This window comes from Nomascus leucogenys, chromosome 6 (genome assembly GCF_006542625.1).
Source record: "Nomascus leucogenys isolate Asia chromosome 6, Asia_NLE_v1, whole genome shotgun sequence".
Classification (NCBI taxonomy): Eukaryota; Metazoa; Chordata; class Mammalia; order Primates; family Hylobatidae; genus Nomascus; species Nomascus leucogenys.
Genome location: NC_044386.1, coordinates 82,535,384 through 82,553,381, shown reverse-complemented (window position 1 = coordinate 82,553,381; position 17,998 = coordinate 82,535,384). Strand labels below are relative to the sequence as shown.

The 17,998-nt window shown below is 46.9% G+C and overlaps 1 protein-coding gene across 3 annotated transcripts in view; it reads left to right on the top strand.

The window, feature by feature from the left end:
• The window catches only part of CA12 (carbonic anhydrase 12), a 61,198-nt gene that overhangs the window by 28,857 nt on the left and 14,343 nt on the right, over window positions 1–17,998 (top strand). For 2 of the 3 annotated variants that reach the window (XM_003267083.4, XM_003267082.4), the window contains exons 3-8: window positions 6,942–7,121; window positions 7,814–7,956; window positions 13,945–14,040; window positions 15,251–15,314; window positions 15,589–15,746; window positions 17,088–17,214. In XM_003267083.4, coding sequence (XP_003267131.1) covers window positions 6,942–7,121; window positions 7,814–7,956; window positions 13,945–14,040; window positions 15,251–15,314; window positions 15,589–15,746; window positions 17,088–17,214 — 768 coding nt within the window. The remainder of the gene's footprint in view (window positions 1–6,941; window positions 7,122–7,813; window positions 7,957–13,944; window positions 14,041–15,250; window positions 15,315–15,588; window positions 15,747–17,087; window positions 17,215–17,998) is intronic. The other variant, XM_003267084.4, reaches the window with a different exon arrangement.

Sequence of the window (17,998 nt, the reverse complement as noted above, 5' to 3'; positions counted from 1 at the left end):
AACCATCCTGAGGATGTCTGGTTTCCAGATGGATTTAGAGCGGACATGAAGGCTGCTGTCCCCTCTGAGTCCTGTGGCTTAGCTGTGTTCTCTGTGGCTCTAGCCATAAGAGTGGGACTGTTGGATGACCCCCAGAGAGAGGCAGGTACTAGCCCCCCAACAGGAAGAGCTTTCTAACAGATGGAGGAATGTACACAAGTGGGTGTCAAATGATCCTAGCTCAGCCTTGGCACAGGGCAGGACCCAGACCTGGCAAAGGGAGTCCAGATGGATCCCAGACTCTTTCTGAGTCAATGCGTCACACATCCCTAGAATATACCAGGCTCTCCACTGCAGCAGGGCCTCTGAGCTTGCTGGGCCCTCTCTAGTGAACGCCATTCCTCAGGTTTCACTCATAGTTGGTTCTACTTGTCCTTTAAATCTCAGCTTTAATGGCACCTCCTCCAGGAAGCCTGCCTGCGTCATCTGCTTGACAGAGATCCCTCCATTTTTCTGTCACAGCCCTTGTTTAATTCCTTCGCAGCGCTGATTGCAGACTGTAATTATTTCCTTTGTGCATTGGTTCACTCGTTATTTATTATCAGTCTCTTACACTGGACTGTGAGTGCCACAAGGTCAGAGACTGGAGCTGTTTTGTTCTCCATTGCATCTTCAGCACCTAGTACAGTGCCTGACACATACTAGACACATTTGTTGAAGAAATGAATGCATTAACTTCAAAATTAAATTGCACTCCAAGAAGGACAGCATTTAGAGATTTTTCTCCTTCATTCAATATTTGAGTACTCGTTTTTTATTGCAAATACAATCCATCTTATTAAATGTGTATTCAAATTTGGTACATAATTTTTTATCATTTTCATATAGATATACATGCCTTTTCTTATGGTCAGATCTCCTTACAAAGCAAACGTTGAGGGACTAACCAAAAGCTATCATTGTCCTGAAATTGTGCCTATTTGTTGAAAAAGGCTGTGTCATCATCTAGAATGTGTAAACTTTGCCACTACAGTGGTATCCGTTGGGACAAGTTTTGATCTGACTGCGTGTTGGTAGCCTGCCCAAAGAGATGTGCCCTGGAGCTTGGGCCCAGGCGGGTTCTCCAGGAAGCTGCCTGCAGTGAGCACTGACAGACACAGGGGGGTCCACCTCAGAGTATGACCTCCAAGAAGTGTCATGGGGCAGAATTAATGTTGACCCCTGTGCCTTGATCCCCCCACTGTCTTCCCAGGGCTATCTTTCATCAGTGAGCCCCTCTTTCTTCTGTCTCCAACCTTCCTTCTCTGTTCTCTTTTGCCATCTGCATAGCAGTTTGCTCAAGCCTCTTCATAAAAAACAAAAACACAGGCTGGGTGCCGTGGCTCGCGCCTGCATTCCCAGCACTTTGGGAGGCCAAGGCAGGCGGATGACTTTAGGTCAGGAGTCTGAGACCAGCCTGGCCAACATGGCGAAACCTCATGTCAACAAAAAATATAAAAAATTAGCCAGGTGTGGTGGCACGCACCTGTAATCCCAGCTACTCGGGAGGCTGAGGCAGAAGAATTGCTTGAACCTGGGAGGCGGAGGTTGCAGTGAGCTGAGATTGCACCACTGCACTCCAGCCTTGGTGACACAGCAAGACTCAGTCTCAAAAACAAAAACAGAAACAAAAAACAAAATCTTTCACATTACCCTCACCTTACCATAACCACCACACATACACCCTTCTCTCATCCCTTTATGGCTAAATTTCTGAAATGAGCTTAAAAAAACCCTTCACCTCCATTCAAGGATGTGTTCAGACATGAGTAGGGATATGACATAAAGTTCTGGTCTTCCAAAGGTCTTTGAAACTCGTAGTCTGAGCTCTAGTCTGTAATAGGCTTCTGTACTAGTCTGGCGCTAACAGTCACAGGTGAGGCAGGCTAACAATCATCACTGCTTGCCAGTGTGCGCAACCTGAGTAGGCTGGCTGAGAAGTTCAAGCCAGGGACGAGAAAGCACTGGGGTAGCTTTGGCAGGACCTGAGCTGGACTTTGAAGAGTGGATGAAATTTGGAAAGGTGCAGAGGAAAGAAGAGGGCATTTGAGTAGATTTTTTCATAACGGCATTTGTGAAGGTGGGTTGGCATAGCCTGTTCTTAGGCTCGGGGAGCTGGCTGAACCATGGCGCAGGCTGGGGCGGGATGTGGGGGCCTTTGAAGACTTTGACAGGTTGGGGCACTTCGAGGCCATGAAAAACAGCTAGGCTGTGCTTTGTCTTGTTGGGGTGGGGCAGGGCGTGCTAGGGAGAAAGGGAGTGTACGGATGGGTGGTGGGGTGGTGCCACCCAAGCCAGGCTATGACAAGATTGATCTGGTTACTGCAGAAGAGCCAGCCTGGCAGTGTAACAAGGAAGGCTGGGGCCGGTTGCCTGTGGGAAGCCTTTGCAGTGTGACATGGTGAGGGCCTAACCCGTGGAAGCATGGGAGTCCATGACCCACTAAGGGCAAAGGATAGACCGAGCTGGCTCTGAGATGTTGAGCCTTGGAGGAGTGGGGCCCAGGTGTTCTCTGATGAGGCATTCCACCATCAAGCTGTAATCTAGGCCATAACACATCCTCTAATTGCAATATTGCAAAAAATATATGGACTGTATTTGAACCCTGAAATTTACAAACTGTTAAAACGTTATGGCCTATTTGGAAAAATTTGAATTCTAATTGGATTTTATAATCTTAAGGTATTAATTGTTAACTCTCTAGGTGTGGTCATGGTACTGTGGTTTTAAGAGCCCTTGTGTTTTAGAGAAACATACTGAAATATATACAGATGAAATATATCTGGATTTGTTTCCAGTTATCCAGGTAGATAAGGGGAGAATGGGCTTAGCATAGATGAGGCAGGACTGTTTGTGAATTGTAAATTGTCCAAGCTGGGTGACATGGGGTTCATTTCACTCCTCTCTCTACATTGTATACATTTGAAATTTCCTGTAAAAACATTCTGGTCCTCAGATAATGCAGGTCCTACACGCTGGGCCTCAAAATTCCCAAGCAGAAATCACGAGAGGCATTTTGAGCTGTGCCATGTTAATCTCTTGTTACCTTTCAAAACAGGAATTCTGACCACTTCTGTTTTGCCTAGAGCAGGAAAAATGCATAGACAGGAAAGAAATAATGCCTTGGCTTTATTTAGAAAAACAAACTGTGAGAGACACGTGATCCTCCTGTATCACGATCATGGGAGGAGTCCAACCAACTAGAGAGGCAAAGTCAAAACTCAAGAGCAAAGGCAAATTTGTAGCTGGAAATAAATGCTCCTTTTAGAAGGGTCACTCCCAGTGGAGGATTTCTGGCAGTGGAGGACTTGGCATGAGTGTGAAAGCTGACACTGAGTTGAAAAATGGCAGCCCAGGGGGTAGCAGCCAGCATAAGGCCAGCACTGTGCAGTCACATGTCACAGCTCAGGGAACAGAAAGGCCTGCTGTTGTCACCTCTGATATTGGTTGTCCCGGTGCCCACCCTCATGGCACCTCTATCACTCACATGCCACAAAGACAGGAGGCTGCTCTGACAGTGTCCCCAGCTGTGCAAGGCGGGGACACCCACTAGCCATTACATGCTGGGGGAGGGCCCTATGAACTTCCTTGGCAGGCCATCTCCTAGGCTACAGGGCAGAAATCAGATTTCTTTTTCAATTAGTGGCCCCACACAGAAGCCATTTGCACACAGGTAAGCTAGAAAGCTAGAAGGGTACATTCTGAACCTGAGCAAGTGATCTCATTTTTCCTCCTCTTTTTTGAGGAGAAGAAATATATGAGGGAATTAAGGTGGGTGCGCATTCCCTGGGAAAGGAACAAGCATGAAACAGATGTTGAGAGTTTAAATTAGTAAATATGTGAGGGCCCGCTCTGTGCCAGGCACTGTGGGAAGTGCAGCGATGGATGAGCTGTGGTGCTTGCCTTCAAGGAGAGCGTGGGGGAGCCAGGAAATTCCGGGTGTGCAAAATCTCCTAGACAAATACTGAAGGACACATAAGTCCTGTGACCAAAGCAAAGTAACTGTTACTTAGCCAAAGTCAAATCACTTAAATCTCTATTTTTCACCTATAAAATGGTGCAATTCTTGCCTTGTTTACCCCATAAGGTTATAGAGTTTTAAAGATCAAAGCTACTACAATATAATAACAATGAGGAGGAGGAGGCGAAGACAAGGCTTTCTTGACCTTGCTGACCTACAGACCTGTGACTGGTGCCCAAAGACGAACTCTGCTGTGGATGGCAGCCAGGACCAGGGCAGGTTCCTGATGCAGATGGCTGTCCGCTCCCAGCCAGTCCTGGAGCACCGGTGCCCTGTGCCCTCATTCCTGAAGCTGGTTCCCCTGGGCACCTTGTCACATGCCCAGTAGCTAGCTTGAGATGAGCAACCTCTCTGACTCATTCAAATTCGCCTGACAGATGGTGAAGGTGCTTAGTCCTAGTATTCTTAATAAATATCAGAGCTTAAGAGCCAGAAGGAACCTTCCAGAACATAGCATCCACACACATCCCATCCCCACCCCCACCCCCACCACACCCACCATTTGTACGAAGGGCAATGGAGGCTCCAGCAGGGAACATAACCCACTGGGGTGTTGGGACAGCTGATGCTGGAATCTCATTCTCTGGACTCCCCTGGTCCAACGTAGCTGCTTCTCTTTCCAAGAAAGGTTTTGCCAACACCAACTCTACTGCCTTTAATATCCTTAGTCTTTCCTGCCTCCAAATACCTTATTTGGTCCTAACTTCCAATAAAGCGTATTTAGGGCAAGAGAAAAGGGAAACATTCCCCAAGTCACACTTTCCCAAGCCCTCTGTTCTTTTTCATTCTTTGGGAAAATGTTTCCTAAATGCCCATGAGAGCATGTGACCCTACTTATAATATGGGTTCACAGAGACGAAGATGAGGGGTCCCTATCTTCACGAGGCTCTCGTTTAGCTATCAGTAAAGTGCCCTCTCGATGAAACCTTTTTGAACCTCCACTATGGGAAAGAAAACCCTTCTAATCCAGTTCCCTTTAGTCATGTGTGCAAAGAGACGAGAAAGCTTCTCATTGATGCATCTCTTTACTTCCCGAGTTTTTTGCATTCATGCCTGGCTGGCAGCTTCCACCCTGCTGGCTGTGGGCCCAGGCAGTATTGTGAGCACAGAAAAGGCTGGCAGCCTCACTTAGGGAGTCTTACCCTGTGCTACGTCTCTTCCTGACCCTAGGGTTCTACATGAGGCCTCACGGTTGCTTCGTTCTGCTCCCCGCTGCCCCTAAAGCATTCGGTTTGGCCCCCAGCTGAATAACTGTCTTACTCCAGTTTGGCCCTGGAGTGCCTGCTTTGATATCTGCCAGCCTCCCTCTTCCCTAGACACCATCTTGGTGTAGTTGAGTTACTTTGAGGCCTTGAAAATAAGAATAGTAGAGCTCAGTGGAGACTCTGGCATGCCCAAGTGAGAAGACTGGTGTCCAGTGAAAGGTTGGACTGGAGATTCTGCAATTCCGTTATGCTGTAACATTTCTGAAAATGCATAGCCTAAGGTTGACAGCCTGAAAAATCAATAGGGTTCCGATGTGTGTGTCCGGACCTAGAAGTAAGAACTAAGCCTGGGACCAATGCCTCATAGCATTTGAAATGAACCTGGGTACCAAGTATCACTTCTGATTCTTCCCACTCTCAGATAAGATCCCCTAGTTAGAGAGCACGGTGTAGGGGGTTGGGATTCTGTGGGGCCAATATAACATTTACACCCTTGGGAAACAGTGCGGTGGTCTACAGAATTCCCAGAAGAGGTGGTGTTCCTTTCCCCTTTTCTCTGTTTACCCTCCTTCCTTGGGTTGAAATACTGATGAATGGAACCCAGATGGCAAAGCTTGATCCCCAACTCTGATAGAGCCCACAGGACAGCCTGGGTCTACCCCAACGAGCCATGACATGCCAATTCTTTGCTTTTCTGGAGAAACCTTGGCCTGAAAGTCTGTTTAATTACCATGGAGATAATCTTTTAAACATAGATTTACATTCTTTAAAGACTTTTTCCCTGTGGGAGCAGGAAAGTTCATCTGCACATAGCATGTTTATTTTCATTTCCAGGGGAGGAACTGCTGCTATCCGCTAGTTAGTAAGAAGCTTGAGCCCTGGAGGAATTTCTCCTCCTCACTGATAGTGTGTCAATTATATTGTAATAATTAGTTTATAGTGTGGTCATTTTTTTTTCCAGCTTAAACTCTGCACTTCACTCTGTGATTCCAGGCCTATAATTATTTGACACTGGTCAAGCATCCCTATCGGATTGGGTTCTATAGTTACTCTAAATGTGGGTATCAAGAGTCAATGTCCTCAGGGGTTTCTCTTCAGGAAGGTCATACTTGCAAAGCCAGCAGCCACAAAGACCTATTTAGGTTGGTGCAAAAGCAATTGCGGTTTTTGCATGAAAGGAATGGCAAAAACCGCAATTATTTTTGCACCAACATAATACTTGGCGCTGTGATCAGTAAGACACTAATTTTTCCCACCTGGCTTTGCTAAATTCTTCCCCACTAGAATGCCAGCTTGGATGAGCAGGGGTTCTGTTGTATTCAACCTGGTAGCCCCAAGACCCAGAGTAATTCCTGGCTCATAATAGGTGCTGGCTAAGCAGATGCTGAATTGCTGAAAGTCAACAGGTCTTGACATGTGGGTCAAATAGGAACAATGTACAAAATAAAGCAGAGTTCGGTGCACTCCTGGCTCTGGTCTGGGCAGCCTAGTCCTTTCTCCACATCGCTTAAGAGCAGGTGGTCCTGAGTGGTTGCTGGACCTGATTCTGGAGGCTGAGATTCTGAGCCTTGAAGATTTACCTCCAGGGATTCAGAAAAGAGGAGAAAAGGAGTAATTGTATTGAACAGAGAATTAGAAGATAAGCAAAATCCCTTTGTGAGAAACTCTAAATCTTGAGCATGGATCTCTGTGTCCAGGTCCTGATGGGGAGAATAGCTGGTCCAAGAAGTACCCGTCATGTGGGGGCCTGCTGCAGTCCCCCATAGACCTGCACAGCGACATCCTCCAGTATGATGCCAGCCTCACGCCCCTCGAGTTCCAAGGCTATAATCTGTCTGCCAACAAGCAGTTTCTCCTGACCAACAATGGCCATTCAGGTGAGGGAGAGGCCTTGGAGACCTGAGGGGTATGTCTGAGTCTCACTCGGCTGCCAGGCCTGTCCTTTTCCATCTGGCAGGGAGGTGTTCCGTGGAAGCATCCAGGAGGAAGGGTGGGGCGTGGCGGGGGGCGCCTTTGAGAGATTCCAGGAGCACTCTCTCCAGGGGATGCTAGAGGCTCTGGGCTCCGAGGGTCCTGCCAGGGCTGCACTTCCCAGAAGAAGCACATCTCTCAGGATGGGGCAGTCTCCGTGAAGACTGGAGATTATGTATGTTGGGGTCTGGCATACAGAGTGAAGTAAATGCTTCATAAATAGCAGTTATCGTTGTTGTTGCTATATAATTCTAAAGCTTAGAAGGTACTTCGCTAAAGGTGTCTGATCCATCAATATGTAAATAAACACCCATCCGTTGGTCTAGTGTTAGTGTTTCTGGCATCACTTTCCAAGGGGAACCAAGAAGGTGCTGGTGCCACTGGAGTTGCTTTGGGGAAAAGGGGACATTCTCAGGGAAAGAGCCCAGGTGTCTGACCTTTAGGCTACATCTCTGCTCTGCACCTCACTCCATCCACCTGCCTCTCTCTGGGCTCCGGGGGGTGGCAGCGGGGGTGGAGGGAGCGTTGCCTACCTGACTGCTCTCTGGCAGTGCACAGCTGGCCGGGGCTCTGAAGGCTGCTCCTCCACTCCCCGCAGTGAAGCTGAACCTGCCCTCGGACATGCACATCCAGGGCCTCCAGTCTCGCTACAGTGCCACGCAGCTGCACCTGCACTGGGGGAACCCGAATGACCCGCATGGCTCCGAGCACACCATCAGTGGACAGCACTTCGCCGCCGAGGTAAGTAGGGCTGCCACTCTGGTAGAGGCTGCTCTGTAGTGGGTGGTGTGGCACCGTCTCGACCTGGCTGCTGTGCAGATAACACTAGAGCATGGGACAGGCTGCCTTCAGGCTCTCTGCCCTACCTCTGGCCCTGGCACAAGGGGTGCAGCCACTCCACCAGCCTGTAGCTCATCTGCACTGTCCTGGTCCCTTTCTTCTCCTGAACATGCTGAGTTTGTCCCTGTGTCTTTTACTGAGTGATGCTGCTGGGGAGGCAGTATTCCCAGGGCGGCCCAGTGGGACATACATGCCCTTCTTTTAGACATTGCCTTCCTATCTGTGCGGATAAAAATCTCCTGCTGACTCACACTGGGCTCATTGCTCCCCCAAACTTCTCAGCCTTTCTCCATATGTCATGCTGTTTGCATCTTTTTGGTGCTATCTTTCCTTTCTCTGGGCATGGGTGGTGTTTAGAACATGGGGACATGGGTCTAGGGCCACTCTTCTACCTGGCCACAAGTCTAGGGTGCCTGGCAGTCTAATGTGCAGGGCATCATGGCAAGCAGATTCACTAGGGACAAGATGTCAGCCAGCACAGCATCGTGTCATGTCGCCTTGAGGAGCTACCCCAAAATGCCAAAAGAAAATTAGAAGAGGGGCAGAGCATTTGTCCTGAGCAATTGCAGGATGGGGTGGGGCAAGGAGGGGGTTGAGATGCTCCATTTTGGCACTCCAATAGCCCTGAACTGGGGGTGTGGCTCTGAATATTTACAGGGAAATACAAGCAGATAAATGCTGCTGATCATCAGCCAAGGAAGTCCATGGTAAATAGTGACCATTCCCCGCCGTTCATAACTGCTGAACTGCTTAATGTTTCAGACTAATCATAGGTCTACTTGCAAGCATGGAAGGGATAGGATCTGGCTCAACAGGATGGCACCACTGGAGGTTCACATATTTCAGAGCAGGCCCTTCCCTGGAGCTCAAGAACTGAAATTTCCTCCAGGCTAATTGCAGTGTTGAGACTTCTGCTTCCCCCATGAGGAATAAAGAAGGTGTAAACCAAAAAGTATCTGAGACTCAATCCATTTAGAAGTTTATTTTGCCAAGGTTAAGGACACATGCCTGGGAGACAGGGAGACAAGTCTGTGCCTTTCTCTAAAGATGATTTCGAGGGCTTCAATATTTAAAGGGGAAAGGGCAGACACTGGGGAAAGAGGGAGAAATGTTTAAAAGGTGTGGGGAGGTAAGAGGCAAGAGGTCGCATTCTTCTGAGTTTTTGATCAGCCGTTCACATGTGAGACGGGGTAGAGGAATAGTCACTTGTGCATTCATCTAGCTCAGCGAATCTGCATTCTTACAAGATAAAATAGACATGGGCAGAGGAAGCAATTAGATATGCATTTGTCTCAGGTGAGCAGAGGGATGACTTTGAGTTCTCTCCTTTGCCCTGAACCCGTGAAGATAAGTTATCCATTTACATTGTCAGGGTGAAAGTCAACAGAACTGTTTCAGGGTAAAGACCTTGCGGCCCACAGTGAATTTCCTAGTGGGCAAAATGTGAGGTGTGTAGCTTTTTTATCTTTGTAACCGTCTTATTTAGGAATAGAATGGGAGGCAGGTTTGCCTGATGCAGCTCCTAGCTTGACTTTTCTCTTTGGCTTAGTGATTTCAGGGTCTCGAGATTTATTTTCCTTTCACAGAGGAGGTTAGGGTGTAGACTGGCAGGGTTTATGTATTTTAAAATATTTCTACTTCTTGTGTTTTCTGCTATTAAGTCATAGCATCAGACCAAGGGTCTGGTTAAGAGGGACCATAAATGCCAATACTAGAGAAAAGGCATCAGGGTGTCCCTAAAGTGGGTCCTCTAAGGAAGGACCTTGAAAGTGTAGTGGTTCTTTTGGATGGAGTTCATATAAGAAGATTCTGGTGGGGCATGGTGGCTCACGCCTATAATCTTAGCACTTTGGGAGGCTGAGGTGGGTGGATCACCTGAGGTCAGGAGTTCAAGACCAGCCTGACCAACAAGGTGAAACCCCATCTCTACTAAAAATGCAAAATTAGCCAGGCTTGCTGGCACATGCCTGTAATCCTAGCTACTCGGGAGGCTGAGGCAGGAGAATCGCTTGAACCTGGGAGGCAGAGGTTGCAGCCAGCTGAGATCACGCCATTGTACTCCAGCCTGGGCAACAAGAGCGAAACTCCAACTCAAAAAAAAAAAAAAAAAAATTCTTTCTATCTTAATCTCCTCAACAGGGAGCTCCTTTATGCTTGGATTACTCTTCACTTCCTCTGAGCACAATAAGAAAAGTACAGACAAACCACAAGCTCAAGGTCAGCTGCAAAAGGAAATAGGGGATTAGCACCTCAGGGGTTTTAATCATATAGAATTCAGCTCTGTTTCTCAAAGTGATGCCAGGCCGAGATGGTGTGGGAAATGTGGCAGACTAAGTCCTTTGAGGGGAAGATGGTGAAGCAGGAGCTCTGAAGAAATCCTTAATAGAGGACCACTTAGAAGAAATAATTTGATATATAATTTTTTTTTTAATTAGAAGGAGCCAATCAATAGAAAAAGAGGGAATCCTCCCTAACTCATTTTATGAGGCCAGCATCATCCTGATACCAAAGCCGGGCAAAGACACAACCAAAAAAGAGAATTTTAGACCAATATCCTTCATGAACATTGATGCAAAAATCCTCAATAAAATACTGGCAAACCGAATCCAGCAGCACATCAAAAAGCTTATCCACCATGATCAAGTGGGCTTCATCCCTGATGCAAGGCTGGTTCAATAAATGTAATCCAGCATATAAACAGAACCAAAGACAAAAACCACATAATTATCTCAATAGATGCAGAAAAGGCCTTTGACAAAATTCTACAACCCTTCATGCTAAAAACTCTCAATAAATTAGGTATTGATAGGACACATCTCAAAATAATAAGAGCTATCTATGACAAACCCACAGCCAATATCATACTGAATGGGCAAAAACTGGAAGCATTCCCTTTGAAAACTGGCACAAGACAGGGATGCCCTCTCTCACCACTCCCATTCAACATAGCGTTGGAAGTTCTGGCCAGGGAAATTAGGCAGGAGAAGGAAATAAAGGGTATTCAATTAGGAAAAGAGGAAGTCAAATTGTCCCTGCTTGCAGATGACGTGATTGTATATCTAGAAAACCCCATTGTCTCAGCCCAAAATCTCCTTAAGCTGATAAGCAACTTCAGCAAAGTCTCAGCATACAAAATCAATGTACAAAAATCACAAGCATTCTTATACACCAATAACAGACAAACAGAGAGCCAAATCATGAGTAAACTCCCATTCACAATTGCTTCCAAGAGAATAAAATACCTAGGAATCCAACTTACAAGGGATGTGAAGGACCTCTTCAAGGAGAACTACAAACCACTGCTCAATGAAATAAAAGAGGATACAAACAAATGGAAGAACATTCCATGCTCATGGGTTGGAAGAATCAATATTGTGAAAATGGCCATACTGCCCAAGGTAATTTATAGATTCAATGCCATCCCCATCAAGCTACCAATGACTTTCTTCACAGAATTGGAAAAAACTACTTTAAAGTTCATATGGAACCAAAAAAGAGCCCGCATCGCCAAGTCAATCCTAAGCCAAAAGAACAAAGCAGGAGGCATCACGCTACCTGACTTCAAACTATACTACAACGCTACAGTAACCAAAACAGCATGGTACTGGTACCAAAACAGAGATATAGATCAATGGAACAGAACAGAGCCCTCAGAAATAACGCCACATATCTACAACTATCTGATCTTTGACAAACCTGACAAAAACAAGCATTGGGGAAAGGATTCCCTATTTAATAAATGGTGCTGGGAAAACTGGCTAGCCATATGTAGAAAGCTGAAACTGGATCCCTTCCTTACACCTTATACAAAAATTAATTCAAGATGGATTAAAGACCTACATGTTAGACCTAAAACCATAAAAACCCTAGAAGAAAACCTAGGCATTACCATTCAGGACATAGGCATGGGCAAGGACTTCATTTCTAAAACACCAAAAGCAATGGCAACAGAAGCCAAAATTGACAAATGGGATCTCATTAAACTAAAGAGCTTCTGCACAGCAAAAGAAACTACCATCAGAGTGAACAGGCAACCTACAAAATGGGAGAAAATTTTCGCAACCTACTCATCTGACAAAGGGCTAATATCCAGCATCTACAATGAACTCAAACAAATTTACAAGAAAAAAAACAAACAACCCCCATCAAAAAGTGGGCAAAGGACATGAACAGACACTTCTCAAAAGAAGACATTTATGCAGCCAAAAAACACATGAAAAAATGCTCATCATCACTGGCCATCAGAGAAATGCAAATCAAAACCACAATGAGATACTATCTCACACCAGTTAGAATGGCAATCATTAAGAAGTCAGGAAACAACAGGTGCTGGAGAGGATGTGGAGACATAGGAACACTTTTACACTGTTGGTGGGACGGTAAACTAGTTCAACCATTGTAGAAGTCAGTGTGGCGATTCCTCAGGGATCTAGAACTAGAAATACCATTTGACCCAGCCATCCCATTACTGGGTATATACCCAAAGGACTATAAATCATGCTGCTATAAAGACACATGCACACGTATGTTTATTGCGGCACTATTCACAATAGCAAAGACTTGGAACCAACCCAAATGTCCAACAATGATAGACTGGATTAAGAAAATGTGGCACATATACACCATGGAATACTATGCAGCCATAAAAAATGATGAGTTCATGTCCTTTGTAGGGACATGGATGAAACTGGAAATCATCATTCTCAGTAAACTATTGCAAGGACAAAAAACCAAACACCGCATGTTCTCACTCATAGGTGGGAATTGAACAATGAGAACACATAGACACAGGAAGGGGAACATCACACTCCGGGGACTGTTGTGGGGCGGGGGGAGGGGGGAGGGATAGCATTAGGAGATATACCTAATGCTAAATGACGAGTTAATGGGTGTAGCACACCAACATGGCACATGTATACATATGTAACAAACCTGCACATTGTGCACATGTACCCTAAAACTTAAAGTATAATAATAATAAAATAAAAAATAAAAATAAATACATAAATAAATAAAAAATAAATAAATAAATTAGAAGGAGCCACTTAAAGTTCAAAATGGAGAAATTAAGCTATATTCAATAACATATGTTGAATTGTATTTATAAACACATGAGATGGAAAAGGATGAATGAAAAGAGAAAAGAAATAGAGTTAAAATCTCAATATGTCATAGTCTCAAGGACAAAGAATCAACAAAAATGCATGGGTTGTGTAAACCAAAAATAAATTCTAAGCCCCCCACCCCACCCCCATGCCATCTGAATGGACCCCTCCTCTTGGCCAAGGGCATTCCAAAGTTAAGATGAAAACTAGTTCAGGCCATGATGGGAAGAGGGAGTTGGACATGACCCATTATACCCTCCTCCCTTTTGGAATTCAGGAAAAGCCCAGGTTCATTAACATCAACACAGACCTTAGGTCTGATCAGAAATATTTACAGTCTATTCTGTCTGAAGCCTGCTACTTGGAGGCTTCCTCTGCATGATAAAATCTTGGTCTCTACAATCCCTTATTGGAACCCAGACATTCCTTTCTGTTGATAATAACTCTCAACCGATTGCCAGTCAGAAAAAAGTTAAATCTACCTATGTCCTGGAAGCCTCCAATTCGAGTTTTCCTGTCCTTCCAGATCAAACCAGTGTATCTTGCACGTATTGATTGATGTATTATGTCTCTAAAATGTATCAAAACAAGCCGTGCCCTGACCACCTTGGGCACATGTCCTTATACTTGGCAAAATAAGGGGAGGATCTGAGAGACCTAACCTAGTCTGGGGGGCGGAGGGGGCTGGGGTTCTGTCCTCACAGTTGGAGTCAAGTCTTCTGCAGAAGCGACAGGCTCCCATGAGTCGCTTATCCCCTAATGGGTGGCTTCTCCCCCACTGCAGCTGCACATTGTCCATTATAACTCAGACCTTTACCCTGACGCCAGCATTGCCAGCAACAAGTCAGAAGGCCTCGCTGTCCTGGCTGTTCTCATTGAGGTAAGAGATATTTAAAAGGTTCTTATGTGAAATTTGAAACAGGGATGAGATTGGGATTCCACCTTTTGTTCCATGCATACCTGTTGATAATCAGCTGTTCCTGTATCGGCTCTGTGTCCACTCCAGAGCAGGGGGTATCCCCGTGTAGTGCACCTTCTCTCTTGGCCTGGAGGCAGCACTTTCTGTGCCTGGGCAGCAGAAGTGGGGCATGTTCTTTGGTCCATTGGAAAAATGGGCCCCAACATCTAGCCCTGTTGCATAAGGCATGGAATTGCCCAGTTGGGGAGGGCCTGTGCTGGAAAGGGATCATCAAACTCCATCTGCCCCATCAGATGCCTGAACTCTTGATACAACTCCTGCTATCCAAGCTCCATCCTCTAGGTCAGTGGTCCCCAACCTTTTGGGCACCAGGGACCAGTTTCATAGAAGACAATTTTTCCACAGACCATGGAGCAGGGAGTGAGATGGTTTTGGGATGAAACTGTTCCACCTCAGATCATCAAGCATTAGTTAGATTCCATAAGGAACGCACAGCCTAGATCCCTTGCATGCTCAGTTCACAATAGGGTTTGTGCTCCTATGAGAATGGGAGGCCTCTGCTGATTTGACAGGGGGCGGAGCTCAGGCTGTAATGCTTGCTTGCTTGCCCGCTGCTCACCTCCTGCTGTGCGGCCCAGTTCCTAGCAGGCCACAGACCGGTACCGGTCCACAGCCTGGGGGTTGGGCACCCCTGCTCTATATGGACTCTGGAATGAATTCTTCTTTTATCCCAAGATAGAGGAATGTCTTCTGATTGGCTTGCATGGTTCTTTTTCCTAATGAGGCAGTACGTACCTCATTTCCCAACATGCTCATTTGTCTGACGTGGCTTTTGTGAACTCAGAGCTCCTTAAGTTCTGTGTGACATGGATGTTAGTCACAGCCTTCAGGCTCATATCTGGATCATCAAGAGCACACACTGTACCCCATGCCCCAGGACATTCAAGCCCAACTCCTTAGGCTGAAAACAGGTCATCCTGAGATGCAAGAAGGCAGGACCATTACATTAACTCCCAAGAGCCTAGTGATCCATCATAATTGTCCAGTAAAGTGGATCCTTCAGGCAGTGGTGGCAACATACCCACAGCTTTGCCCTTCTGATAGCAATCGTCAGTCCTGGCTCAGGCTATCCTGTTCTGTCCCAGTTTAACCTGCCCTGTCTCTGTTGCAGATGGGCTCCTTCAATCCGTCCTATGACAAGATCTTCAGTCACCTTCAACATGTAAAGTACAAAGGTGAGGGGTCCTTGCGTGCACATTCACTCTGTGCTGGAGAAGAAGGTAGTCAGCCCTGTGTGACTTTAAGAAAAACAAACACAAGGGGCAGGTGCTGTCTGTGTTCACCAGGTTAAGAGCAGCAGGTTGTTGAACGATGTTGCAACCAGGTCCTGGGGTTAGATGACCCTGAAAGGGGCTAGTTCATGTTTCTAGGCTCAGCCGCTCTGTTCAGCTGCACTTATGCCCTTTGGAGGGAGGCTGACACTATCACCTCTGCAACATGTCTCTCTAGGCCAGGAAGCATTCATCCCGGGATTCAACATTGAAGAGCTGCTTCCGGAGAGGACCGCCGAATATTACCGCTACCGGGGGTCCCTGACCACACCCCCTTGCAACCCCACTGTGCTCTGGACAGTTTTCCGAAACCCTGTGCAAATTTCCCAGGAGCAGGTAACTGTCGTGCCAGACTCAGCCAGAGTTGACGCGGCACCTCAGTCCCCATCATCCCCCATATCACAATCAATGACTTGATTTCCTCACTTAGTTTCATTGGCAGCTCTTCAAAACCTCTCCAAATATCACAGGTGTCTGAAAGCACTGCAGAAATTCCAGGCTGAGCTTCAAAAGAAGTCAAGCTAGGCAAATGAATAGATGTCTCCTAGTTCTTTTTTAAAAAAAGAGCTCTAAATCTGCATTTGCTAATATATCTTCAGTGGCTGGGTGTTATTCACTTCCCAGGCAGAAGACAGCCTGGTTCCTTTACAGGGCAGAATAAAGACAGGATCAGATGAAATCATTTAACAAATGGGATTGCAGCATGACTAAGTGAGGGTCCCTGCCCCCAAGAAGCTCAAGATATCGTGCAAACTGGGGAACAAAATCCTTAGCCATCACCTCTAAAGCTTCTTATTTGATAGGAGATGGGAGAGAAGAGTTGAAGTCTGCGGGATCACGCGCGGGTTAGTGACAAAGCTGAGACCCAAAGTTAGGTCATCTGAGTTCCATGTCACTGCTCGTACCTGTCCTCCACAGCCTAAATTCATGAGAAGAAAAATGGCTCCCCAGGAGATGGGGCTGGGGCCAGCACTGCACCCTGGCTCACAGCCCCACCCCAGCTTCATGAGGCCAGGGCAGCCTCACAGCTGCTCCTTCTCTTTACAATAAGCTTCTGCTCTGAGTCACCTAGTAAATGGCAGCAGGTGGGTGGACAGGAATGAGGACGTGATGAACCAAGAGATGGATGAAACGTGGGGAAGCAGCAACATCCTACCCCAGACACTGTCTTGGAAATGGGTTATATAATCTATGCAGGTGCATGAAAATGCCATGGAACCCGTAATCAGATGACCTGTGAAACTCTTAACTCCCTCCTTTATTCCTTCTGATGTAACCATCAGAACAAGCCCTGCGACCCTCTGGTTGAGAGCTGGGCTCTAATTTAAGTTCATGAGAGGAATGCAGTCTCCCTGGGAGGCTAAGGAGCACTCCATCACCCCAGGTTTCCCTCCACGCAGGGCAGATTCCAGGTATAATTGGGAACTAACAGCACTGCCCTTCCCTGGAGTCTTGGGTGCTGGGAAGACAAACCCAGCACTGCCCAGCTCCCTGTCACCCACTGTGGAGGGAAGCAGTTCTCTGGCTTTCCCTCTGTTTTCTAATATCTCCCACCCAGCCACACAGAAGCTGGTTCCAGAGGCTTCTCCCAGGTGCAAGAAGCGAGAGCTAGCTCTTCCCAGGGGGTCAGGGGATGAGGTCATTCTGCCTGCAGGCTATTTCTGCTCTTGCCCTCAGCTGCTGGCTTTGGAGACAGCCCTGTACTGCACACACATGGATGACCCTTCCCCCAGAGAAATGATCAACAACTTCCGTCAGGTCCAGAAGTTCGATGAGAGGCTGGTATACACCTCCTTCTCCCAAGGTGAGGAGAGGCAGTGCTGGGGGGAGGGGGTGCGGGATTGTGGTGCCAAGACATTGGGCTCTTCTGTGAATTCAGCTCTGGCACTGATGCCCTCAAGAAGTTGACTGAGAGCTCCCTGGCTGCCATGGGAACCAGGTGCCTTGTGAGACTAGGTGTGGGGCTCACGGTGGTCCCCCTTCACTGAGTCTTTGCAGAGAAGCAAAAAGCCGGGGCCCCCAGGCACATGGACCAGAGCCCTCTTTAAGCCTGGGAGTCTTGCACAGATGCGGAAGAGAGAATTCCTTGGGGACTTCTGTGTTCCAGACAATGATCCCTTCTCTAAGACACAGGATAGGACCCTTTCCATGAGATCAGACTTCTAACTTCCCTCCCTAGGCTTTCTTGGCATCAAAGGCTGCAGCCAGCCTATCTTAGGCCTGGCCAGGTGATTCACACACCACCACCAAATGAGCAGGAATATTCCTATGTTAGATGTAAAACAGTGAGCGTAACCCACATCCATGTCTAATGTAGCAGGGCCCGTTAGGCAAGGAAGCACCCTTGTGCACTGCATTTTTGTCTAACCTCCTTGGAGCTTGCATAAGCACAAGCACAAGCACATAAGTTCCCAATTGAACAAAGCTTAATAGCTTGGTTTCTTCCTAATGCTACAAGGGCTTGGTTCTCCCTTTTACAGCTGCAACCAATAACTCCCCAGGAGGACATTAACCTTTTTCCTTGCTCAGTGCCTGCATCAACACTGCTGGAAACTGGGCGTCAGGGGAAAGGGGTGAGGGAGCACTTT